The sequence below is a fragment of the Prinia subflava genome, chromosome 24 (genome assembly GCF_021018805.1).
Source record: "Prinia subflava isolate CZ2003 ecotype Zambia chromosome 24, Cam_Psub_1.2, whole genome shotgun sequence".
Lineage (NCBI taxonomy): Eukaryota > Metazoa > Chordata > Aves > Passeriformes > Cisticolidae > Prinia > Prinia subflava.
Genome location: NC_086270.1, coordinates 5,306,490 through 5,333,524, shown reverse-complemented (window position 1 = coordinate 5,333,524; position 27,035 = coordinate 5,306,490). Strand labels below are relative to the sequence as shown.

The 27,035-nt window shown below is 50.3% G+C and overlaps 1 protein-coding gene across 1 annotated transcript in view; it reads left to right on the top strand.

Moving 5' to 3' along the window:
• HIVEP3 (HIVEP zinc finger 3) overlaps positions 1-27,035 on the top strand; it is a 252,550-nt gene that overhangs the window by 216,406 nt on the left and 9,109 nt on the right. The window contains exons 8-9 of the mRNA XM_063418863.1: positions 16,541-16,716; positions 25,643-25,741. Of these exons, the coding sequence (XP_063274933.1) occupies positions 16,541-16,716; positions 25,643-25,741 (275 nt within the window). The remainder of the gene's footprint in view (positions 1-16,540; positions 16,717-25,642; positions 25,742-27,035) is intronic.

The window sequence follows — 27,035 nt, the reverse complement described above, 5'->3', positions numbered from 1 at the left end:
CGCAGCCAGCCTCAGTCCCAGATTTCGGGATCAGCCGCCAGCCCAGCTCGGCTCCTCCAGGCTGGGATCCAGGTGGGGGAAGCTGGGATCGCTCCCTGCAGGTGTTCAAAGGCATTTCCCAGCCCTGCAGGAGCTGCTGCTGCTCAGGGAGCCCCACAGAACCAAGGGCAGGGCAGGGAGGGGGTGCAGGGTCCCTCTTTAGACCCACGGGAGGAACTCCTGTGCTCGTGTTAAAAATATCAATTCAGCCCAGCTGTAACTGCAGGTTTCTTGCTCTGCAGAGCCTCAAACAAAAAGAAAATGTGACCTAATAAGATGATAATCTGCTCTGGCTGCTGGTGAGGCATGACTGAAGAATTCCAAAATTTTTCAGTGGGAAGAGGGGCAGATTAGGGGCAGGGTCTTGGCAAACTCTCCTGGGGGTGCTCACCTGGCACCTGTTTTTTTTTGGAAATTCAGGTGTTTCTGAATGTTTGAGTGCCCTTGCCTCTGTTCCTAACTAGGTATATTCAATATAAGGGAATGATCAGGTGGATTTAGCCAAATTTTATACATTTTTCTGGGTTTTTTGGGTGCTCTGGCTCTTCATAGGCCCTGTACCAACCTGCCTTGTGTGGCTGCTCCCATGGGAACAGCACAAGCACCACAAGGCTTGGGTCCCCTTTTCTCTGTTCCTAACCAGGTATATTCGATACAAAGGAATAATCAGATGGATTTAGCCAAATTTTATACATTTTTCTGGTTTTTGGGTGCTCTGGCTCCTCATAGATCCTGTACCAACCCAGTTTGTGTGGCTGCTCCTGTGGGAGCAGCACAAGCAGCACAAGGCTTGGGTGCCCTTGTCTCTGTTCCTAACTGGGTATATTCAATATAAAGGAATGATCAGATGGATTTAGCCAAACTTTATACATTTTTCTGAGTTTTTAGGTGCTCTGGCTCCTCACAGACCTTGTATCAACCCAGTTTGTGTGGCTGCTCCCATGGGAGCAGCACAGTAGCGGTGCTTTCAGAGTGCAAATTCCTCTCCCATGTGTTTCAGATCAGCGCTCAAATCAGTGCTTTTCAACGTCTGTGGGTGTCTTGACATTCTTACCTAAACAAACTCTTCGATGGCAGAATTATGGTGGTTTTAAGGCTGTGAGAGCCTGAGCACTCTCAGGGCTCTCGTGAGCGGTTCAGTCCCCTCACAAAACCCCGAGAGCCGCTCCAAGTGTGGGGTTATCTGCAAAGCCTTGGCCTGGGGTGTGCCAGCCACCTGGGGCTGATAAAATAGGAAATTTTCTCGCGTAAGAACGGAGCAGAGCCCTGAAAGCACAGCCCTGTGCTTGGCAGGAGAGCTGCTGTGGGGTGGGAGAGCGGGGGGCTGCCAGGGAGTTGGGGTTGGTCACTGGGGAGCTCCCAGGTGGGGGTGAAGTGGAGAAAAAGGAGCCTTGGGGAGCTCAGGCTGAGGAGGTTTTTCCCAGGAATTCACCAAGGCCCAGCACTGGGTATTTTGATGTGCACAATGCACAGGGGATGATGTTTTTTCCTGTGGCTCTGTTGTTGGTTTGTGGACATTTTCCTTTTTCCCTCAGTATTGAGAGCTGCAGTGAGGTGTGTGTGAGAGCAGAGGGTCACAATAAAGGAGAATTATTGAGCCAGGCTGGGAGACTTAGAGCAGCCATGTGCCAGGCTGGCTGCAAAGTGTTCCTAATTACAATCATTTATTATGAATTCAGCTCCTCACGTGCTGGACCTTGAGCTAAATTTGTTGAGCTGGGCTTTCCCTGCAGAGAATTCCCAATCTCTGGGAGGTTCTGTGGGTGCTGGATCTGCAGCTGGGCTTTCCCTGCAGAGAATTCCTGATCTCTGGAAGGTTCTGTGGGTGCTGGATCTGCAGCTGGGCTTTCCCTGCAGAGAATTCCCGATCTCTGGGAGGTTCTGTGGGTGCTGGATCTGCAGCTGGGCTTTCCCTGCAGAGAATTCCTGATCTCTGGGAGGTTCTGTGGGTGCTGGATCTGCAGCTGGGCTTTCCCAGCAGAGAATTCCCAGCCCTGGTGCTGTTGGCAGCCCAACTCTCCAGGGTATCCCAGCATGAAACGCCCTTGGCTCTGTCTGCTGAAGCCTGGGGAGTTTTTACTCCTTTCACTGAAGAGCATCAGCCTAAAACAGCTCCTAACTCTGCCCCAACTCCTTCAGGAGTCGCATTCCCGCCCTGCCAGCAATGCAGGAGAGCACAGGATGTGGCAGCAGGAGCAGCAGCCGCTTATTTTTGCATATTTTTGTCTGCACGGCCTTCCTGCCTCCCCTGAGAGAGGGTGACTCGTGTGTCACCAGGGCCACCAGGGCTCCCAGCAGCTGAGGTCACCTCTGGAGCAGGGGTGTGTGAGCTGTGCCTGGGGTCAGATGGCTCCAAGTCCCTCTGGCCCCGTGCAGGGAATTCCCAGCGGGGCTGGTGTGGGTTTTTTACCCAGCCAGGGGGTTCTGGTTGCTGGCAGCCTCCTGCTGCTCTGCGCTGGTCTGAACCAAAGCCACCCGGCCCAGATGGGGACACTGAGGGACCACTTGTGCCTCCCTCCCTGCCTGGAGGAGATGGCTGCAGCTTTGGCATAGCCAAGGATGCTGGGTTTGGAACTTTCTGGAGCTCCAAATGGATCTGTTTTAATCCCAGCAGAACCGACCATGAGCCCCTGGTACATCTGACAGACTCCCCTGCACCCGCAAAATGCAGAGAGAAGGAATTTGGGGCAGCAAGCTGGGAGGTGAACCAGGTTTTTTTTCTTTTTAAGGGAAATATCCTGAAGTGTTAGTGCAGGAAGGGTTTCCTGAAATCCAGGGGGAATGGTCTTCACTCCCCTGAGTGCAGAATCATAGAAATGTCAGGTTGGAAAATCTCTCTGAGGTCACTGAGCCCAATTCCTTGGCGCTGCCAAGGCCACCATGGGTGGCTTCTAAATCCCTCCAGGTATGGGGACCCCACCACTGCCCTGGGCAGCCTGTTCCCATCTTTTCCATGAAGAATTTATTCCTAATATCCAACCTGAACCTCCCCTGGCACTGCTGGAGGCTGTTTCCTCTCTTCCTGTTACTCTGGGTTTTCTCTGCAAGCCAAACTTGCCCAAGGCCAGGTCCAGGTGGCCGCTCACCTTGAAGGGGGGCCCAGGACCTCTTCCCGTTCCTTGGGGGTTATTCTGGCTGCCAGCACCCCGTCCTGCCCCGGGAAGGGAAGCTGAGGGAGCAGGGATCCCCTGGAATTCAGCTGCAATCACCACAAACTGTTGTGCTGGGAGAGTTTCAGCCAGCGTGGATCCAGAGATTCCCGGTGACAGCCCCTCAGTGCCACCAGCAGCCTCTCAGAGGCCTCTAATATTTATTTTTCATCCTGTTTTCACATTCTCCTCCTCCTCCAGGCCCTGGGCCTTCCTCCTGCACAAACACTGCCGCGTTCTGCTCTCTGTGTGTTGCCTCTGCGAGGTTTCCACGGGAAACTTTCCAAGCGGGAATCATTTCAGCCACAGGGGAGGTGGCCAGACCCAGGGCATTTTCCATCGCTGCCTTGGGAGCTGCTCTCCTCCTCCTCCTCCTCCTCCTCCTCATCCTCCTCCTCCCACAGCCCCACATTCCTGGGAGAGAATCCCGTGCTGCTGCTGTGTTTGCATCCATGGGGATTCTTATGGTCTTTTCTTTGTGTTAGAGCCAGGATTAATGCTCAGGACACAGTTTTTGTATTCGGACTCACATGATGATTAACTCTTATCTAAAGCACAGTCTCACAAGATTCTAACAATCTAACTAGCAAGGTAGAAAATGGATTCCTCTCTAACTCTTTCCAAGGTTATTTAAGCACTAATTACCAACTAACAAGATGACACCTATGTTATTTATACTTTAAACCCAATAACTGACCATTTGTAGTCCGCAGTGCGGACTTTATCAACCAGTTACACAAAACCACCCAAACCCTGGAAGAAGAAGGAAGAAGAAGGTGAAGAAGGACCCAGACAACACCCAAAGTCCTTCATCTTGCCCCACATATATTGCCATATGCTAAGATCATCTAAATTTTTCACCCTGTGAGATCTCACACTTCTATTCAAACTACACGCCCACAACCCCAGTGCCGTCACTCCATTTCGGAAGCCTCAGGTCAAGTGTGGCGCTTGCTGCAGGGTCAGTGCCTTTTAGCACAGGAAGCCTGAAATTCCCAGCCTCCAGGGTTCAACATGCATCCCCGCCTCCCTCATATCCCAGAGCTCCCGGCTCTGCTGTCCCCAGGAGCGGGGAAGCCTCCGGGAGCAGCGGGAGCAGCGGGACCCCGTGGCCCGGGCAGGAACCGGGGCTGTGCCGCATCCCTGGGGAGCGCGGGCTCCCCTCCGGAGCGGGGATCCTCCCCGGGCCCGTGAGAACCACCGAGCTCCCGGGCCTAGGAAAACATTTCCCGCTCGGAGAGCTCTGATCTGGAGTGCTGAAAGTCTGGGGACAGGGTTTAGAAAAGGAGCAGGATCTGAGTGAGGCTCTCCATGGCTGAGGGAAATCTGAAAGGAATCACACAGGGGATGCCTGGATGCTGCTTAAGCTGCAGAAGAGTGTGCTCTTGGCATATTATTATTATTATTATTATTATTATTATTATTATTATTATTATTATTATTATTATTTCATTTTCACTTTTATTCTATCTATATCTATATCTATACCTATACCTATACCTATACCTATACCTATACCTATACCTATACCTATACCTATACCTATACCTATACCTATATCATATATACCTATATCATATATACCTATATCTTCATTTACATTTACAGTTTTATTATTTATTTTTATTTTACTTTTATTTTTTTATGTTACTTCTATTTTTTTATTTTTTCATTTTCATTCTCATTCTAACAGATATATTTATACAACTAGCTAGAGTTATGTGGTTATATGATTGTCATTATTATCACCATTATAATTATATTATAATATATTATTATTATATTCTATTTTCTTTTTATTATTTCACTATCAATAACTATAATATATAATACGAAAAGCTGTATATATATATATACATATATACATAGGTACATATTATAGGTACATATATACATAGGTACATATTATATATACAGTATAGATATAGTAGATATATTAAAATATATTCATATATAATATTTTGGTATATGTAACTATATAACTATAGCCAGTTATACAACTATATATGTTATTTTCAATATAATACTATTACTATTATTAATGTGGATAATAATAATAATTATTTTATCAATATTATTATATATACTGAACTTTCTGCACAGTTAATGGACCAGCCAAAAGCCACTGCCTAAGACATATCTGGGCTGGTTTTTTTAGGTTCAGTTGCAGGGAAATTCCTGGGAAAACGGCATTGTGGGTTTTCCAGGCCTTTCCCTCCCTAATTGGGGTATCGAGTGTTCCTCAGTTTTGAGTGAAAAGCTGAGGGGGTTGAAGTGCAGGTCCTTTCCAGAGCTTTGGCTCTGCTCAGCTCCTGACACATCATCACCATCATCATCATCATCACCATCATCACCCCGGGCAGTGGGGCTCCAGCCCCTCTTCCCTCCTGGTTTTTCCTGCGGGGTTGGAGCTGCCCCAGTCCCGGCCTGGATGAGGAGCAGGGAACAGCAGGGTCCTGCTCCCCCTGCCTGGGCTGCCCCGAGGGAAATCGGGGGGGATTGAGGGGAATTGAGGGAAATCAAAGAATTCCCTGATGCCTTGTGAAGGCTGTCCTGAAACAGAGCCTGGACAGAGCTAGGGAATAAAGCAGGTATTTATTGAAAGGCCTTTAGGGTACACCTTGGGCAGGACAGGAGCCTGACCAGGGCCGCACCCAGGGTCACTGAAAGTGAATGGTCACAAAATGCCCAGCTGGTCATGAGGTCTCACACTTTGATAAGTTTTGGTCCATTTGCACATTGGGGGTTAATTATCTAATTCCAGCTCCAGGCTGTGAGGTCCCATCCTTCTTGTTCCTCCCTCCAGCCACCCTTGTTTGTGCTTTTGGGCTGAAAGTTGTCCTTGGTGTGCAGCAGGAGAAGGATTTGTTTTGTGTCCCTGCTCTGTGCAGAGCTGAGTGACCCCGAGTGTGAGCTCAGAGCTGCACCCCGGGGCAGCACAGAGTCTGAAATACAAAATCTGAAACTCAAGGCATCATCCCAGCCTAATTCCAGCTGGAGTGGAAGCTGTGACTCCAGCTCCCAGGTGGGAAAAGGCACCCCCAGAGCTGAGCCCCTGGAAAACCTCGGGGGTTTGGAACTTGGCTGGAGACCCCATGGCTGATGGGGGATTTTGGACAGATTGGAAGGAGTTGCCCAGGGGCTCTCAGAGTGGGCAGTGAGGTGCCAGCCTGGCAGGAATTCTGGCACTCTGGCAAGGATTCCCCCGGGATGGGTGAGCCCAGCCCTGCCCCCTGTGTCCAGGACTGGCACCCACACTGTGACTGTAGGAGCACTGAGAGACCATCCTGGAGCTCGTGGATTCAGCAGCACTGATGTTTTAGGGCCCCTTTCCAGACCTTCCACAACCCAGGTCCTTCCTCTGTACTACTGAGGATGAGTAGGGCTTAAAACCGCCCCCATTCCCTTAATCCAGGTGAGAGCCTGAGCCTCCAGCTCACCTGGAACCTCTCACCTGTCTGCAACTGATGGGAAATTTTGTAGGACAAAACTTTCTGTCCTCCAGTTCCTGCTGTCCAGGGGGACTGATGGTATCTCAGGCCTCCCTGGGATCACTCCTCATTTCCTGGCTCGGCTCTGACAGGAGGCAGGAAATGAGAAATAATTGAATCACTTCCTACAAATTGGTTTGTCTTGGATCCAGTCTGAGGGATGGGGAAGGGCCTGGGCTGTGTCTGAGGCTCGGAGCATTTCTGTCTCCAGCAGAGCAAGGTTCAGAATTTCGTTAATAATTACAGCCCCCGGTGCTGGGAGCAGGGGGAAGGTTGATGGGATGGGCTGCTCGGAGGTGATAATCCCAGCCCAATCCATCAGATCCTCTGGGGTGTCGAGGGGCTGTAATAACCTGAGTGGCTTTGGGAATTCTCTCAGTGGCATTTATATCTGGAGATCAGAAATTCATCAACCATCGAGGCCCAGTGGTGATGAGGGCAAGAACAGAGCAGAAATTGATATTTTTGTGGTACTTTCTGAGGGTTTTTGTTGCTGCTGGTTTTCAGGTTGGCTCCCCTGTGCTGTCGTGGAGTTTTGTTACCTCAGGAAAAGGAGGGATGGGGCAGCTGGGCTTGGTTTTGTTTGCCTTGTTTCAGTAGAGGCAGAAGTTGTTTGGAAATAAACCCAGCCTAGCATTATTAATTGTTGTAATTACGTATTAGGAGCTTTCCCTGGGGAACTGGGCCTTGCCTGGGGAGGTGTCAGACTCACGGGACTGTTTGATTCCCCTCTGAATTCCAGCAGAGCCAGGGATGGATCCCAGAAGGATCAGCTGGCGGGAAACTCCCAGGATGGTGCCAGGGAGGACAGGGATGTGCTCCAGCCCCTCAGGAATTGCACATCCCCAAAAACCTCAGAGGGCTCAGCTGCTGCTGCCAGTCCCACCCAGGGAGGGGCCTGAGATTCCAGAGGGGTCCATTTCTCCTGGAAAATCATCCTGCTGCCTCTCACCAGGTTGTTCTGGAGCTTTTCCTGGAGCTTTCCCCGGAGCTTCTCCTGAAGCTTTTCCTGAAGCTTTTCCTGGAGCTTTTCCTGGCTCTGGCAGCAGGGTTGTCTGGGCTAACTGGTGAAGGTGCGTGGGAATCGAATGTCTGTGTTGAAGGAGTTGTTCCATCATGTGCAGGATGCCAAGTTCTCATCCCAAATCCTCAGAAATACAGGCCCTTCCTGTTATTCCAGAGCTGGCCTTGGACAGGGATTGGGTTGTTGGGAATAACAGGCAGGGGTTTTGGATGTTGAGCTCATGGATGGGTATTCCTGGCACTGGTGGAGAAGAAGAAATCCAGTTTTCCCTGCAGGCTGGAGCTGCTGCCAGGGGAAATGTTTGGGTCTCTGTTGCTGAGGAACAAAGGCCTGGGGATAAACAGATCCTGACCAGCCCCCCCTTGCCAAGCCCTGGGTCCCTCCAGGGTGGGTTCAGCCCTTCTCAGAGAGGGACAATCCCCAAGGACAGCTTCTCCAGCCTGTGCTGGTGGAGAGGAAGTTTTCCTTCCTTTCATCACCCCGAAGGGTTCCTCCCGTGGAGCTCCCAAAGCTGACGGAGCAGTGGGAGGGGAGAGGCAGGAGGTCACTGCCAGAGCAAACCGGCCAAAGCTCCCAGAAAAACTTCCAGGAAGAGCAGCTGAGCCCCCGCGGGACAGAGGGAAACTCAAGGATGTGACAAACCAGACAGAGCCTGGAGGGGGGCTCTGGTCTGAGCAATTTTTGTGGCTCATTTGTACAGAAAAATCAGTGTTTGCTGTTCCATTCCTTAGTAACAACAGGGGCAGCATTGCTGGAGCTGGCTGAGGCTGAGGGGAGGCTGGAAGTGACCACAAATCCCTGAAATCTCCCCTGGGAGAAAGGAGTCACAGCTTCCGAAATCTGCTCAAGTGAGGCGGCAGCACCAGGGAAATGTTTTTGGGTTATGTTGGGAAAATATTCACAAATTTGACACAAATTAGGGCTGGAAATTCCCTTCTGCCACTGGGAGTACTCAGTGGATCCCTGGCCAAATAGATAGGAAACACAAGGATCCTAGAGGATCCATGGCCATCAGCACCAGTGAGCAGAGTCACTTAGCCAGTGGAAGGGTTTTCAAGTCCTTCATTTTATTAAAATAAACTCTTATTTAAATAAATTTTATTCCGGTGCCATGTTCTGCAGCTCTGACTGCAGCTCATGTCTCACCCTCCCCAGTGAGTGCCAAAACGTTCCTCATTCCCCCTCCCAGGGATTGGAAACATTCACGATAAAATGCATTTGTTGATGTTAAAAAAAAATCAATAGAAATTTGGAAATATCACATCACTTAGAACTGTGGAATGGTTTAGGCTGGAGAACCCTGAAATCCCACCCAGTGCCACCCCTGCCCTGGCAGGGACCCCTCCCCCTGTCCCAGGCTGCTCCAGCCCCAGGGTCCAGCCTGGCCTTGGGCACTGCCAGGGATCCAGGGGCAGCCACAGCTGCTCTGGCAATTCCAGCCCAGCCCCTGCCCACCCTGCCAGGGAACAATTCCTGCCCAATCTCCCAGCCAGCCCTGCCCTCTGGCACTGGAAGCCATTCCCTGGCTCCTGCCCTACAAAAACCTCTCCCCCCCTTTACGATACTGGAAAGCCTCTTCCCAATCTTGTCAACTCTAAACCCAAAATCTAAAAGATTGTCTCAGTTGTAGTCAGACCTCTCCATGCACGAGCTTCTGTGCAGTATTTCCTAATTTTTAATTAATGTAGTTTTCTGTTTCCTAATTTTTAATTATTGTAATTTTCAACTCAAAGTGCAAATTTGTTTTATTTTATCCCTTGGCATTACTGGAACCTTCCCTGCCATTCCCTGGGTGCTGCATCTCTCTGGTGATGTTGTTTTTTTCTTGGGATGTGAAATGAGTTTGGGAACCATGGAATAACAGCAGGTGGTGTTGATCTCCATCTCCGTTACTTTGCTGGAATCAGAGAGCCCTGGAAATATGTTTTCTGTGCTGAAAATATGTTTTCTGTGTTAAAGACCTCACAAAATTGGCTGCTGCACCACGGATTTCTTGTAGAAGTCAGTAAATGACTTCTTTTTCCTGCTTCCTCCCAGTAATTCCAGTGATGGGAATGGGACAACTCCATTGGGAGTCAGGGATCCCTGAGAGCAGAGGAATTGCACAAAATGAGGCAATAATTGGTTTTAACAATGTAAATATCATTTTGGACAAAATATTAGAAAAAATGTCCTACCCAGCCTCCTGTGAAGGGTCAGTCATGGGTATCTCTTGAGTAAAATGATGAAATTCTGCTTTGTAATAATTTAAAATGGAGTGATGAGGCAGTGATAGCAGAGGGGCAGTGGCACCTCCCCAGGAGCCAACCCTGAACGCACTTTTGGGGTGAAATGGGATATTTAAATGGGATTTTTAAATGGGATATTTAAATGGGATATTTAGGGTGGAGAAGAGAAGGTTTGTGCCAGGTGTGGCAACAGCAGAGCAAATGCAGTTCTGGGACATTTTCACTGCAATCAAAGTGAAATTGTTTCCCACCGTGTCCCACGGCTGAATATGGAGTTTTGTTCCCCCTGACTCATGTTGGGACCAGTCTGAAACCAGAATAATTTAGGTGTCCTCTCGTAATTGGACAATTGGTGCTCAAAAGAGCTTGGAAAGAGTTAGGGACAGAGCCGTTTCCTACCTTGCTGGTTAGAGCTCACAACTCTGGGACTGTGCTTTAGATGAGAATTAATAAACATCTGAGTCTGAACACAGGAAAACTGCAGCTCCCGTGCTTTAATCCCGGCTCTAACAGAAAAAAAGACAATAGGAACTCTGTTGGCATGTCCCACTCAGCCCCAGTGCCACCAGGGTCGTGCTGGCAGAGCTGTGGTCACAAGGAGGGCACTGTGGGGACCCTCCCACTTCACTGTGTCCCACTCAGAGCAATGTGGAAAATTGCCTTAGGCAGAGGCTGAGCTGTGGGGACCCACCAGGGACAGGATAAAAAGCAGAAAGGGTCACTTAGGCCTGGGTGATAATTTTTGTCTGGTTTGGTTTTTTGGGTTTTTTTTTTTTGCAGTGCTGTAAACTTCCTCCTTCTCCTATCTGTGCTTGAATTCCTGCAGAGAGGAAGTGAGCAGGATGCATTTATCCCATTTATTCATGGATTTGGGGTTTCTTGCTGGATTTTGCAGGTGTGGTGCAGAAAGGGGACAGCAGAGCTGCCACCTCGGGCTCTCAAGGGCAGATTTTCAGTTGTCCTAAAATCCTTTTTAGAATCCCTTGGGAAGCCATCCTGAAGGGCACAGGAGTCTGGAAATGCTGGACATCTCCAGGAGGAAAATCCTGGGAGTCCAGGAAGGTTGGACATCCTGCAGGAGGGAAATCCCAGGAGTCCAGGAAGGCTGGACATCCTGCAGAAGATAAATCCTGACTGAGGGCGCGGTGATGGTGGCAGTCACCCCTTCACCCCGTGGGTGTGTCCCCAATAGTGGCAGTCACCCCTTCTTCACCCCGTGGGTGTGTCCCCAATGGTGGCAGTCACCCCTTCACCCCGTGGGTGTGTCCCTGGGGGCTCAGCCAGCTCCCAGGCTCCCCTGCAGTGTCACTGGAGATCAGCAGGTTCTGTCTCTAAGGATCCATTATCCCAGTCAGGGAAAGGGAGATTTCCGTGCCAGCTCCTCCCAGATCCATCCCCAGCGTTATTGTGCTTCTCTGGAAGTGCCTTGTTTGTCTCAGGGCAATATCCCTGTCTGGAAAATCGGGATGCTGGAGTGGTTTACAATGCTTTCAGAAGCCTGCAAATGACATTGTCTGGTGTGGGTTTTGCAGAGGAATCCCTCTGCTTGCCCTGCTGGAGCTTGGCACAAGCGCAGGGACATCTCATGGTGACTGTCTGGCCTTGAGGACACCCCTGTGTGGGGTCATCCTCGTCCCCCAGGGGCTCCACGGGAAAAGCTGAGGAATTCTGCTGCACCCTCAGGTTCAGAGTGGTCATCGTGTGCCAGGGAGTTGTGAGGAAGGCAATTAATGATCACTAATTAGTGGCACCGTGGTTGGTACACATTTATCCCTGATCCGGCAAATTTTGCAGGAGACATAAAGCAAAAATGAGACCAGTTAATCCCAGAGCAGCCTGTCAGGAACTTCCCAAGGATTTAGCCAAGCCAGATGAGTGGGCAGCCTGGTGACAGATGAAATGTGCCATCAATAAACCCAAAATCTGACACCGAAGGCAGCAACTGCGGAGCTTGACTCGGTTCACTTGACAGGGAGGCAAACCCCAAAGCAGCTCAGGGCAGGGATCAGATATCCCATCCCTCTGCCTGTGCACCCAAAATCCAAAAAGCAAACAAGAGGCTTCATCAAATGTCAAAACCAGTCGAGGAAATAACTTTTCAGTTGCTGTGGAAGCCTCCAGGAGTGTTCTTTGATACAGCATCGAGCCTCAGATCATGAAAATTCACAGTTAAGGCTGTCCACCTTAATGATTAAAATGTAACCACTGTGTCCAGGCTGTGACCAGCAAAGCCTTTGCAGGGCAAGATAAAATCCTGGTGGAATTAAAAAAAAAATGAAAAAGGAAGCAGGGAAGGGGTGATTCAGCCCAGCCGTGAGCAATGAGTCCCCCAGAAACCTGCTCTGCCTCCCTGCCTGCCAAGCACCAAACTTCCTTCCCCACTGGCTGTCTAAGGTTTTATCCTGTGGTTTCCAGCCACATGGAGATTTTGGCTGTGGCTCACAGCAGTGAGGGGAAAAAAAGAAGTGTTTGTGGCTGAAAAGGATGGCCAGGAATTTGTAACAGCAGATACTGGGAACTAAACCTCGTACGGGCTGCAAAGGAATAAATGCTTCACGGGTTTGGGTTTCAGCTGGAGGGAAGGAGCTGAGACAAAGCTTTCTCCAGGTTTGTGTTTTCCCATTGTTGGGTTTCCTGTGTGATTTTGGGGCCCTTCTGGGGCCATCAGGTCTCTGGTGCTGCCGGGGGTGACACCAGCACTGTGCCAGTTCCTCCTGCTCTGAGAAGGGTTCGCAGTGGTGGCCCAAAATTTGCCAGCAGGACACACCAGGGAAGCTTTCAAAAGCTCGCCAAACAGCTGAGTTCTGATTTCTGTGTGTTTGAAAGGGCTGTTCCCTAAACTGTGTCTGGGCCCGTAATGACTGTAATTAACCCGCCGTGCTCCCAACCATTCCAGCGTTGAGGGGAGCGCTGAGGGGAGCGTGGCACTGCAGGGGCTGGGAGTTGCTAACCATGGGATTAAGAATTCCACGGTGCTCTGGAAGAGAAGCCCACATTCGCTGCCTCAAACCCCAGCTGTGGCTACCCACGGGATCTGCTCACAGCAACCCTTGTGGAGCGGGGCAGGCCCCGTGCCCGGGGTAAATCTTCACACAGAGTGAGCTGGGGCTGATTTATTTTCTTGATGCAAATCATGTGGGCACGGGAGCAGGGAAAGCGGGATCACACAGATGGAATTATGTCCATAAATCCATTGCAGCCCTCGGAGCAGGCAGATGGCAAAAGCAGAGCGTTCCCTGGGTTATGGCACCGTCACCTCCTGCTTTCTCCCTCCTTGGCTTGGTGTTCCTTGAGGTTAACTTGCTTTTCCTCTGCCTCCCTTCTCCCTGCCTGTTTTCCACGTGGGGCTGTGGGGGGATATCTGTGCTGAAGCCTTGCAGAGTGATGAAATGCAGTGCCTAATTCCAGATTAAATCACATGTCCCTTTTCATGCAGCCCCGATGGCTTTAGGGAGGCTGAGGAAGGGACACAGAGGCGTTTCCTGGGAGGGTGGAACTGGAGGCAGTGCAAGGACAAGGCTGGTAAAGGAGCAATTCCAGGTTTTCCATGGCCAGGTGGTTCCCAGCACACTGACAGGTAGGGAGGAGGCAGAGAGGGGAGCCTGCAGTACAAACCAGAACAGAAAAATAAAATCAGGATTCCTGATTCCTTTTGCTCCTCCTGATACTTTAACAGTGACTGACAATCATTTATCCCTAACAAAGGTGTGCCCTGGAATCCTGTAGGGTTAAATGGAGGTAACTGGGCATAATGGGATGGAGACCAGGGCACTGTGTGAGCTCTCCAGACACCAGCTCAGTCCCCTCTGGCCAGAGAATGAGAACCCTGTGATGACAGATTTTGATGTTGGGGGTTTTTTTTTCAGGGTTTTGATGATTTTTTTTTAGGGTTTTGGATGATTAGAAATGGCACAATGGGATGGCATTGCTGTGACTTCAGTCACAGTAGATAAAATAAAATATTTGGGCCACCCTGGTGATGATCTAGAGAACTTCTGCTGGTGCTGAAGGACATCAAACACCAACTGTCCCCCCACACGCAGCTGTTGGACACCAGAACCTGGTTCCTGCCACTGCTGCAGGCTGGGGCTGTGTAAGCACCCCGTTTTCCTCTTTTCTCCAATCCATGCCCAAAGCTGAAGCCGTGACCTCATCCCCTAAACTCAGGATCAGCTCCGAGCATCTCCCAGGGGCTCAGGCAGGACTGGCAGCACGGGAAGGGTTAATCCCAGCTCCCTGCCTGCTCCGGAATTTCAGCTGCAGCTTCCCAAACACCCCCAGGGAGCTGGAATTGCCCGGACTCCTCCTGGGGGCAAGGAACAAAACGTGTGGGAGATCCAGGGGTCCCTGCAGCACGACTTTGTAGTGGGTTTATATTTGCTAATTTTTTGGTTTTTTAAAATTAGTGTAATGGTTTGAGTGTTTATTATAATTATTTACTCTTTTGTTGTTGTGAGATAGGATTAGGAGAAAAGTAAAGTAGGTTTAAATTTAAAAGGTATAAAGATAAGTTAATTAACAAACATTAGAAGATAATGAGAAACAAAATGAAAATTTTAATACACATTTTTTAATAACTCTTTACTTTTTTACTGACAATATAAAGGAATAAAACTTGTGATTTTTAGTTAGTTTTACTATTTTAAAATAGCTTTTATTAGTTTTTTAGGGAGAGGAATTTTTTTTTTAGAATTTTTATGGAGTTATTGTTATAAGAAATAGTTTTTTGGTGGTTTTTGTGTTATGAATTTGTAGCTGTTTGGGGAATTTTGTAAACTGTGATTTTTTTTTTTAATTTTTTTATTTGTATATGGGTTATATTAGGTTTTCTTTAGGGTATAGTTCAAGGATTATCTTTTTTTTTATTTTACTCACACACCTCTAACTCCCCCCTTGCAGCAGCTGGGAGGAGTTTCCCTGGGTGCACCGTTCCCACCCTGTCAGGTCTGGGCTGCATTAGGGGTCTTTGTGTGGCTTTTCACACAGAATTAAGTGACCCTTGTTCTCCTACGTTACAAATACATAGAATTTAGCATTTATTACATATTCACTTACTGAAGTGCTCCATCTATTCCAGTGCAGCTGTTTCTGTTCAGGCTCCTCCTCAGTCTGGCTGCTGTCTCCTCACCCTTCTGGTTTGGAATGGGCTTCACTGGGAAGACACTAAAACCTGACTGATGGTGTTGGATGCCTTTGCATCTCCTATTAAGAGGCTTTAGACAGCCTGATTTTTCCAGGGTGGATGTTTGGAGATTTCCGAAGACCAGACTTAATTCCTCCAGGGTAGAAAAATGACTTGCAAGAAGTGCCATGCTTCAAAAATTTGGCCTCTTTAAGATCTGAGGGGAGCAATTTCGTGTTACCTTATTCTTCTTCTGCTGCAAGCACAGGAAATTGCAGACTTCATTTGCTGAGCAGCGGGAGGCTGAAAGATTTGTCTCAGTCTTACAAGGGTTTTTCAACCCCCCATCCTGCAGCCTTCCCCATGCACTAATGCCTGGACAGAAAATAAAATATATAATGGGAAGGAAGGGTGACCAATCTCACTCTCTTGGGTAAACCTAAATCGTGGTGTTGTGCCAAAGATAAAAGAGCCTGGAGTCTGCAGTGTTTACATTTAGTGGTAGCACGATTTATTTATTAAAAAAAAAAAGAAAGAAAAGGATGTTTTCTTCTCTTTGTGTCCATTCTGGGTGTCTCATTCAGGCTGTGAGGGTCACAGGGGGGTTGTGGCATTAGTGGCTTCTCAGGTGGCTCTGGCTGCAGCCCTGGCAGGTGGAGGTTGTGTCCCACGAGGTCTGGCTGGGATGTGATTTCCCAGCACCCTGCAGACACAGACTGGGCAGGTTTGAAGTGAGAGGCAGCTGGGCTGGGCTGGGACTAACCCTGTCCAGTCTGGGACTAACCCTGTTAAACCCAGCCTGGGACAAATCCTGTCCAGCCTGAGACAAACCCAGTCCAGCCTGGGACAAATCCTGTCCAGCCTGGGACAAGCCCTGTCCAGCCCAGCCTGGGACTAACCCTGTCCAGCCTGGGACAAACCCTGTCCAGCCTGGGACAAACCCAGTCCAGCCTGGGACTAACCCTGTCCAGCCTGGACAAACCTTGTCCAGCCCAGACAAACCCTGTCCAGCCCAGCCTGGGACAAACCCTGTCCAGCCTGGACAAACCCTGTCCAGCCCAGCCTGGGACTAACCCTGTCCAGCCTGGGACTAACCCTGTCCAGCCTGGACAAGCCTGTCCAGCCCGGCCTGGGTGCCTCTGTCTGTGTTTGAGGACAGGGGACATGAGCACAGTGGGTGTCCCCGTGCCTTAGCCCAGCTTTGGGCTCTTGGTGTGCACGGAGCAGCAGGTGCAGGGCGGGAGAACCTCCCCGCACACGAACCAGGCATGTGGAGGCACCTGGGCACGAGCTCTGGGTGACGATTCTCATTTAGCCTAATTACCCAGAGCTCCCAAACAGCAACCAAGACCTGTGGTGTCAATAACCAACACTGGTGGTGCAGAACTAACCCAGCAAAGTTGTGACTTCTTCTGTTGAGGTGGGAATCTTCTTTTTTTTCCCTTTTTTTTTTTTTTCCCCTTTATCACGCCACCTGTTGCTCATAGGTACAAATCAAACGAAGAGTATGTGTATGTGCGAGGCCGTGGAAGAGGGAAGTATGTTTGTGAGGAGTGTGGAATTCGCTGCAAGAAACCCAGCATGCTGAAGAAACACATTCGCACGCACACAGACGTCAGGCCGTACGTCTGCAAGTACTGTAACTTTGCTTTTAAAACCAAAGGTAAGCCACAGCCAGCTCCCAGCTCCTCTGCTCATCTGCCAGCCTGCTGGGGGGCACTGGCACAGGGCCAGGGAAAGTTCCCAGGGGCTGCCAAAGCCCCGGAGATGGAGGGAGGGGGATGAGGGAGTTGGAAATTAGTTGGTGTTTCCAGAGAGGAGCTGCTCTGCGTTTAAGCCAGGCTGCAGCAGAGCATCCCTGCCATCCTCCTTGTGCTTCTCCAAGGGAAGAATCCTGAATTGCAGCTTCCCTGGCAGGGCTGCATACAAAACCACCCCAGAGTGAGAGCAGGAGCTCCAGGCTCCTGGCTGAGCCCCTAGATCCAGGCTCTGGGTGGCTTTTCCTGCTGGTGCTCTCCAGACCTGCCCATTCTCATCCTCTGCAGTTGCATGTGGCTTCCACATTCTCTGTATCACATCAGTGGACCTTCTCCCTGAGGGCCTTCATCCCAGGATATCATCAGCGCCACCAGGGGCTCTCTGCCATGGCCTCAGGGAGGGTGTGAGTGAGCGAGGCAGGAGCTGCAAACCAAACAGACAGGCTGTTCCAGGAGAAACGGGGAGCGGGACTTTCCAAACGGGCCAGAGGTGCCCAGGTGCCTTTACCTTCCTGTAGGGGTCTGGCACCGTGGGTTGGACAAATCTCTGGTGGCAGCAAGTCTTGGGATAAGGCAGCAAGTGTGGGGCTCAGATCCTTGGTTACAGCTGGACCTGAGTTCAGGGAGCCTCTGGACCATGCTTTTGGGCACACGGGGGGATTCTGGGGGTTGTCCCAGGCAGGAGCTGGACTGGGTGGTCCCTGTGGGTCCCTTCCAGCTCAGGATATTGTGAAACGCCCGCTGTCTGTAGCTCCATCAGTCTCAGAGGGTGACACAGCCGGGAGGGTTCGGCGCCCCAGAGGGACCTGGTGTCACCAGGCAGTGGCACAGGGTGGGCGTAGGGAGGGGCACGGGGTGCTGAGTGCTCTGTGGCACGTGTGCTGGCCAGAGGGGACAGAGGAGCACCAGGGAAGTGACCAGAGTGGGTGACTCGGGGTGGGCAGTGCCTGGAGCCGGCGGCTTTGCTGGGAAGGCTGGCGGGGATTTCTGGGTGACAACGTGCTGGCGCTCACGGGGACTGGGGACAACGGGAAGTGATACCGGGTGTGAGGCCAGATTCTCATGCTGCACATCCAAGCGGCGGTTCCTCCTCTCCCTCCCATCCTGGAGCTGTCTCTGATTCATTTCCTTTCTCGTCCCCTCTTGCTTTGACTTCGCTCCGAGGTTTCCCTTGGGGGGCTGAACCCGCTCAGCCTCTCCCGTCACTTCACCCCACTCCCACCACGCTTCTCTTGGGCTTGTGCCCAGGACGCTGGGACCAAACCATCCTCTCCACCTCCTCTCTGGCTGCTTTGCTCTTCATCCCTGCTCCTGGAAGGCCACGATCTGTCAGCTCTGGCTGCACATCGCCAACAGACACTTCCCTTCTTCCGCTTGGCATGGGCAAGGGAGCATGGAAATGCTTCCTTCCACAAAAATCATCAACACTCTGTTGGGATTTGAATGGCAAAGTCTCCCTTTGCCTGTGGATGCATGGAATGGGCAGGACATCCCCGGATCGGGGATTTGTGGATAAATAATTGCATGATGGTGACTTGGAACTGCATGAGAATGGCTCTGTGCTGGGAGGGGGTGACGGGCAGAGCCCTGGGGTGTGCTCAGACTGCCCAGAAATGGAGGAAAAGCTGTTAAAAATGAGAGAAAAGCTGTTAAAAATGAGAGAAAAGCTGTTAAAAATGGGAGAAAAGCTGTTTGGGGGGCAGGAGGAGATCTGGGGAAAAAGCCCTCTGTGTGTTGATAAAAGCATCAGCTCGTGATGGAGTTATCGCCAACAAGAGTTTGGGATCGCTTGAAAAATCACCACCAAGGGCAGGAGGAAAATCCATTTTTTTTTTGCTCATGTCCCTGCCAGTCATTTTTTTAAGCGATTTCAAGCTCTGGTTCACAACCAGAGAGACCCAGAGGAGCAGGGGCTTTGCAGAACTGGTGTTTCCCCGCTCATCCTGGAGGGGTTTGGCTGGCCTGGTGGGTTTGGCAGCCCCGGGGATCGCAGAATGCAGAAGCTGCAGCTCTCCCCCCTGCCGGGCTGCACTTGCACAAAAACGGAGCTTTTTTAGAAATCAGCTCTCCGGAGTTAATTTTAGCCTTCAGTATCAGCTCCAGGGGCAGGTCTGTGGAGCTGGCTTCGTTTTGGCTGGGGTAGATCTCTCCAGCATGATCTAATGCTCTAAACTCTCGAGGCTGGAAGCAGTTAAATGGGGTTTTATTATTGTTATTATTTTTAATGAGGATCTTTATCTGTTTAAAGTGTACCTCACCCCCCACCCCTCCCACTCTTGAAAATCCACGTCCGTGTTCCAAGAACTGGGAAAACTTTTGCTTTAAAGTGCTTTAAATATTTCCCTTTATTCACTAATTGTCAGCTTTTAGTGCCTTTCTGTCACTGGAAGCAAATCTGTTCCTTTGGCTCACAGAACTGCGGGAAAAAGACATTTTTTTATTATTTTAAAGCAAATCCATGAGATCAATTTTATTTTTTGGGGTGTGTGCTCGCTTAGCTGATGGGAACAACAGCCTTAGAAATCTGGTTTGTAGAGATTTGTTTGATTTGGTGTCTCTGGACCAGATCTGAAGGTGCCTCCTTAATGAGGTGTCTCTCCCTCCACTGCGGTGGAGCTTTGTGGCTGTGGCCTCCAAGAGGGTCTCTAAAGGAGGTTCAGCAGCTCCTGCATTGTTTTCTGGGCAGGAAGGAAATGAAGAAAAAGCTGTTTTCCCTTTCAGGAAGGTCGGGGAGAGCTTTTCCCTTCCCCTCCCTCACTGCTGCTCAGGGTGAGCTGGGATGAGGGGCAGTGCTGGCACATCAATTCCCCTTTTCAGTTATTTTCTGTCCTCCTTCAGACTCACAGCACCCTCTCCCATCCTGATTGCTCCCAGTTTCCTCAGGATTTCTGCACAAAATGCATGGAACAGCTCTGAGTGGATGCTGCTGCCTCTGCCTGGAGGTCAGAAGGGACGAGGAGCTTCACTTTAATTTAAAGGGAGCTGTGCAAGGACACGGTGCCTGCTGGCTGGAGACACCCATTTCACAGTCTGGGCCACTCACACTTCCCAGACACCAGACTGCTCCACAGCCTCAGCCAGAGTCTCCAATAAATTCATTTTCAGTTCCTTAAATCAGCCCCTGACAGCACTGAGGGTGCTGCACATGTGAATATATTACATATATTAAATTAAATGCATTAAAATATCCCACCCAGCCCTTACAGGGCTGCACAGTTTATTGGTATTGCAGCTCCAGCAGGGTCTGGAAAGCACAGAGCGGGTCCAGCTGGCGGAAAACTCCAGCAGAATTCCCTGCTGGGAGAGGGACGGGCACATTCCCAAAGTATCCCAAGGGTGGGGCCCTTTGGGGTGCTGAGCATCCCTGGGGGGCCGCTGGGTGTGGTCCCTGTGCCCCTGGGGATGTCACAAACACCCCCTGGGATGAGGACAGAGTTATCCCCAGGGATTTCCTGCCTGAACATCCCACGGGATGTGAGGAACTGAAAATGCCCCAGTGATCCATCCAGGAGGGGAAACTGAGCAAAAGGGCTCTGGAGCTCTGCAGGGAAAGGGAAAAAACAAATCCAGGACTCAGCGCTGGAAGCAAAGGACTGAGAACTTCCAGGGAAATATTCACTGGAATTTTCAAGTGCAGGCAGTAAAGTCTCAGCCTGGCTGGGAATTCTGCTCATTGCTGGCATTTGGAAATCTGCAAATCCTGGGAACCTTTCTGGAATATCAGCTGCTGGCTGATGCAAGGGACAGGTCTGATCCAGGAAGAGGCTGATATTTTATAGCCTGTGTGGATATGGGCAGGCTGCATGTGCAAATTCACTCCTTTAATCTATATGTCAATAAGGATAAAAGATAATAATAGATTTTTTTTACAAAATTGAACTCCTCTGCCCAATGTGTTCTGTAAATTAAAGATTTCCTCCTCATAAAGTCTCACCTGGGAACGTCAGCTCCACACCAAGACCTAAATCAAGGTCTGTGCACTATAAAAATCCCACATAAAACCTGTTTCAAGGATTTTTTGGGGCACAGAGTATCTGTAATGGCTGATTCTCTGTGTGTGAGGGCATCTCCCAGCAAAATCACAGAATCCTGGAATGGTTTGAATTGGAAGGGACCTTAAATCCCACCCAGTGTCACCCCTGCCCTGGCAGGGACCCCTCCCCCTGTCCCGGCTGCTCCAGCCCCAGTGTCCAGCCTGGCCTTGGGCACTGCCAGGGATCCAGGGGCAGCCACAGCTGCTCTGGCAATTCCAGCCCAGCCCCTGACCCCCCTGCCAGGGAACAATTCCTGCCCAATCTCCCAGCCAGCCCTGCCCTCTGGCACTGGAAGCCATTCCCTGTGTCCTGTCCCTGCAGCCCTTGTCCCCAGTCCCTCTGCAGCTCTCCTGGAGCCCCTTCAGGCCCTGCCAGGGGCTCTGAGCTCTCCCTGGAGCCTTCTCCTCTCCAGGGGAGCACCCCCAGCTCTCCCAGCCTGGCTCCAGAGGCGTCTCCCCTTTCCAGAGAAGCTGCTGCTCTCCTTGCAAACGATTTTCAAAGGGGAATGTGACAATTGTTAATCCTGTGAAGCTCTGGCTGTTGGTGTCACGGTGCTGTCTCTTGCACTCTGTCATTTGTTGGTTTTTGGGGTTATTTTTTTGGTTGTTGCTGAATCAATTAGGTTTAACAGCAGAAATGGAAAGGGTGGTGCATCCCCAGCACAGACAGGATGGTGTTCCCAGGAATCTCAGTGCTTCAGCTCCCTGTGTTCCGCTTTAACCCCGTCACCTTGAAAACACAACAATGGCTTTACCAAAAAAATTAATTTTCCTCGTGAAATTTAACAGGGAAATCACTTCTAGTCCCTATTAAGCTGCTTTAGGTGCTTTTGGAAGCCCCGAGTCACAGCTTTCTCCAGACAACACAAGCATTTAAGCTGCTCTAAGTCCTGAGTGAGAGCTCCCAGCACGGGCAGAGCTCCGGCAGCTGCAGCGCACAGCTCTGGGCAGGCGTAATGGGAGCTGTGCTCACCCTGCCTCTGCTCCTCCTGGGGCTCACAATTCCCCAGAATCCCTGAGGGCTTTTTAAATATAGCCACTTCATTTCAAACCTGGGAGTTTTTTTGGTAAACAATCCCCAATAAGGACCACTTACCTGTTTAGGGCTCGGTGTAATTCCTCTGCTATTTAAATCCAGCCTCCCTGCTGCTCTCTCTTGCTCCCTCCAAGATGTTTTTCCGTGGTTTCCAAGGAAGCAATGCTGTGTGGTTTTCTTTTTTTTCCCTTTTTTTAACTTGGGAGCCAGAACTCTGCAAGGCAACAAGTAGCTGTGAGTCTTCCCTGGTAGGATTCAGATCCAGCTTTCACTTAGGCAAAGTGGCGTTGATTTTACTGGAAATGTGCCCAAGGACTTGAGCGTTTCATCCTGCCAGCGTTAATTAAGGGGTCTGAAAAAACACAAACTGCAAGAAGAGCCCTGATCAGATAAATATCCTTGTCCTCCACATTGCTCCCAGGATGATCACTCAGTTTCTCAGCCAGTGCAAAGGAGCCTCCAGCTTTTAATTTCCTTAAAACGCTGCGGAGGGGGCAGATGAGGACCTGCCCTGCTGAGTCTCCCTTCTCTAAAAGGGTGCAGCATCCCTGCTCTGTTGGGATTTCTCCAATAAAATTTGCACCCAGAGCTTTGCAGGAGGATCTTGGCCAGCAGCTTTACCTTGGTCTGAGCAAGGGGGATGAAGGCAGAGACAGGGCAGAGGAAAAAGGAGTTGGAAGGGAGGGAAACAAAGCTTGGAATGGGTTGTTTGGTGTTTGAGGTGGATTTGTTGGCACTGGGAGCTGGCAGTGCCTGGGCTGGGAGAGGAGGGCAGCAGCCACACTCTGGCCTGCCCAGGGACACAAACCAGGGCAGGAGGTGGCACTGGTGGCTCCTGGCACAGCCTGTCCACCCCTGCTCCATCCCATCCTGAGCCCTAGCAGAGGTGCGGGAGGGCTCAGGGCGCCCTGCCCAGCTCCTGCAGCTGCACAGGGACAGGGACACTGCTGTGTCCAACCTCGGGACACCTGAGGTGGCCATGGTGGCCTCGGAGCACCTGAGTCCTAAGTGGCTCTGAACAGCCCCCTCCCCTCAGGAACTCCTGCTGTCCCTCCTGGTGGCCCCAGGGCTGGCTGTTGGTGGCACAGAGGATTTAGGGGCTGGTTTTGGGGCCTGGGGATGTCCCCTCCCCACTCAGCTGAATCCCTGCTCCCAGCAGCCGCTGCCTCGGGCTGATTTTCTGTTTGCTGCCCCTGGAGAGGCTCCAGGTCAGGATTTTGCAGGGATGGGACATTTCTGGCAGCCGGGCTGTGAGGTGTGAGCTGGACAGGCAGCAGCACAGCCTGGACCGCAGCACACTGACTCAGGCTGTGTTTTCACTGGTTTTCATGTCCAAAATGAAATTCCAGTTCCATGAGGCCACAGCTGGGACTGTGGATGATTTTTTTTTTTTAATTTTCAGGCAGTGGTGATTCACTGGGAGCAGAGATGTCCATGAGAACACACTCCTGGCTCACAGGGTGGGTTTGGGGCCACGACAAAACTCCTGTTTTGGGGTGGAGAAAGAGGCTCTGATTTGGAGCAGGGAGCTGAGCCAGGCTGGCCTCATCCTCACACCTGAGTGTCCTGACCGTGGGGATAAGGGCAGTTAAACATGAGCCTTAAAAATAATAAATCTCTCTTATTTTGAGCTGTTTTGCTGCATTCAAGTTATTAAACATCCCCTGAATCCACATCCAGGTTGGGTGCCAGATACACAGGGATATAGAGCCAGCCTTTGTCTCTCGTGGTCTTTCCTGCTGGAGCTGCTCCATTTTGTATAAAATGGGCTGAAATAAATAATTCATGGGCTAAGGAGATATCAAGGTGGCAGCTGGGTGGTTGTGGCACTCTCTGAGAGCTGAGGGCACCACGGGTAATGCCCTGCTCCAGTGAATAGGGGCTTTTTCATCCCTGATATCCAGAGCAGCAGGAGGAGAGGCTCAGAGGGGCCCTCTGTGCTCCCACCAGCTCAGGGACTGGGGACTTTGGACTGCAGCACCTCAGTTCTTGCTGGAGGTTGAATAAAGTAGGAGAATTCTGCTTTTCCTCTTTTTTTTTTTTTTTTTTTTTTTTTTTTTTTTTTTTTTTTTTTTTTTTTTTTTTAAATTGTTGGGTGAGAAAACCAACCCTGGTGCTCCTCAGTGCCCTCAGGTGCCAGCTCCAGCAAAGCTGAGGGCAGAGCAGGGGATGGGAAATGCAAACACTCCTTCAGCAGGGCCCAGGTTTCTTCTCAGCCCATAAATCCCTGGAAGTGTCCAAGGCCAGGCTGGACAGAGCTTGGAGCACCCTGGGATAGTGGGGGGTGTCCCTGCCGTGGACTGGATGGATTAATCTAAATCCCATCTGCAGTCAGGGGTTTTAGGAAGAGCTGCAGGAGAGGAAAAGGGAAAATGGGACATTTTCGCTTTAATTCTCTTACCCTTCATTGTCTTGTCTGCTCCACCTGCCTGCTTTTCCCCCTCCAGCAAATGCTCCCCTTTGTTCAGCATTTCCCTGGGCTATAAGTGAGGTTAATTAGTGTCTAATTAAGCTGCCTGTAATTTGGGAGGTAGAATTAGAGAGGTGGCCTCTGATGCCCAGGAGTTATTCCAGAGCAGCCCCCGGTGACCCCTCATCCTGTTCTCCCTCTCCCAGGGGCTGCTCTTCCTACCCTGGCCCCAAGGAAGCCTCCTTTGGAGCTTTCTGAATTCCAGCGGTGTCCAAGGCTCCTCCTGCTGGAGGAGCTGAGCTGGCCCGGCCCTTTGGTGCCCTCCAGAGCACCTGAGCCATCCTTTTGGGGGAAAACGGGAATGTAGGGTTTTCCCTGCTTGCTGGCAGCTCAAACACTCATTTTATCATAAATCCATAAAATCATTAAGGCTGGAAAAGCCCCCCAATATCACCCAGCCCAACCCTTCACCAGTACTGCCAAGGCCATCACCACTGCCCCATGTCCCCAGGTGCCACATCCATATGTTTTTGGAATGTTTCCAGAGCACCTGAGCCAGCCTTTTGGGGGGAAATGGGAATGCAGAGTTTTTCTGTCTTGCTGGCAGCTCAAACACTCATTTTGTCATGAATTCATAAAATCATTAAAGCTGGAAAGGCCCTCTAGGATCACCCAGCCCAACCCTTCCCTAGCACTGCCAAGGCCATCACCACTGCCCCACTCCCCCAAGTGCCACATCCACAGATTTTTGGAACATTTCCAGGGTTGAACTGCCCTGCCCTGAGGTGCTGAGGAGCTTCTCCCCTCCAGGCAGGTGGGGCTGTTAGGTTGGAGGTGATGCCACACTGGGATTTCTTTCCCATCCCTTCTTTCCTACCATTTTTAATTTGCTTCACCCCCACAGCTGAAAGCAGCTCAGGCCTTCTCTTCCCCCAGCCCCCAAAGCGTGCCCCAGCCATTTTCCCAGGCTGCACAACACCTGGAAGGTTCCACAGCCCTTCCTGCACCTCCTCCTACACCCCAAGGCAGCAGCAAAGGGAGGGAAGGGGGACCTGGCCTCGTGTCACGGGGGGTTTGCAGTGGGCTGGGGCTCAGGGACAGTCAGGGACCTTTGTCTGGTCCAGAGAGGGTTTTGAGTTGTGACTGCCGAGCTTGCAAAAGGGGAAAAGAAGAAAACAAAAGAAAAGAAAAAAATGAGGAAAAAAGAGAAAAAAAGAAAAAAGAGAAAAGAAAAGGAAAAATATTTAAAAATTAAGAAAAAAAGGAAAAAGAAAAAAAAAAGAGGGGCAGGGGGGAAGAAGGTGGAGAAAAGGAGCCACATTTGAGTAAAATATATTTTCTGCTTCTTTTCAGGGAATCTGACTAAACACATGAAGTCAAAGGCCCACAGCAAAAAATGTCAGGAGCTGGGCGTGTTGGTATCTTCACTGGTGGATCTGGAAGCCGAAGAAGGTAAAGCCTTTCCCTTCCTGAAGCTGCTGGGGTGCTGAGAGGGGAACAGGATCCAGGCAGGGCTCAGCCCTGGGAGTTTGCACAGGGGGATGCACAAAACTGCCCTTGGCAGGGATGGGCTCACAGGATCTTTCCTTTCCCCTTTCCTTTTCCCTTTCCTTCCCCTTTCCTTTTCCCTTTTCCCTTTCCTTTTCCCTTTCCTTTTCCCTTTTCCCTTTTCCCTTTCCTTTCCCCTTTCCTTTTCCCTTTCCTTCCCCTTTCCTTTTCCCTTTTCCCTTTCCTTTTCCCTTTCCTTTTCCCTTTTCCCTTTCCTTTTCCCTTTCCTTTTCCCTTTCCCCTTTCCTTTTCCCTTTTCCCTTTTCCCTTTTCCCTTTTCCCTTTTCCCTTTCCTTTTCCCTTTTCCCTTTCCTTTTCCCTTTTCCCTTTCCTTCCCCCTTTCCTTTTCCCTTTTCCCTTTTCCCTTTCCCCTTTCCTTTTCCCTTTTCCCTTTTCCCTTTCCCCTTTCCTTTTCCCTTTTCCCTTTTCCCTTTTCCCTTTTCCCTTTTCCCTTTTCCCTTTTCCCTTTTCCCTTTTCCCTTTCCCCTTTCCTTTTCCCTTTTCCCTTTCCCCTTTCCTTTTCCCTTTCCTTTTCCCTTTTCCCTTTCCTTTTCCCTTTCCTTTTCCCTTTCCCCTTTCCTTTTCCCTTTTCCCTTTTCCCTTTTCCCTTTCCTTCCCCCTTTCCCCTTTCCTTCCCCCTTTCCTTCCTCCCAGCTTCTCTCCCACCTGGTTAAACCAACACTGGACTTCTGCTGGAAATGGGAATATTCTCCTCCATGAGCAGAGAGGCCCATTGCTCACAAATGTCAATATTAAATACAGCAGCCAAGGAGAGTGGCAGAAAATGGGATTTTGTCCTCTAATGGTTGGGGCCTTTTGGATGAATGAGAAAATAACACAGGGAGGGCAGAAAGGTGCATGAGAAATCCGAGATCCCAGCTGTGATCACAGCTCCTGCTCTCAGGGTGGGGGGCTGCAAGGAGCCCTCCCCTGTGCCCTCACTCTTCCTTGAAAAGAGTCTCGGAACAGGAACTAAATGGGCTGTTTTAATTAGATAATAAATAATAATAATAATAATAATAACAATAATAATAAAGGCTCCCATTTCCATATGACACAAAGGAAGGTTACTGTGCTTTCCTCTGGAGGCAGGCAGGGAGGGAGCAGCAGTTCCTAAAACTCCCTGGATTATTTTAAACCGGGGTTGTATTTCACTTGATTGTTTGTATTTCTATTTAAGGGGCAGCAGAAAGCAAGG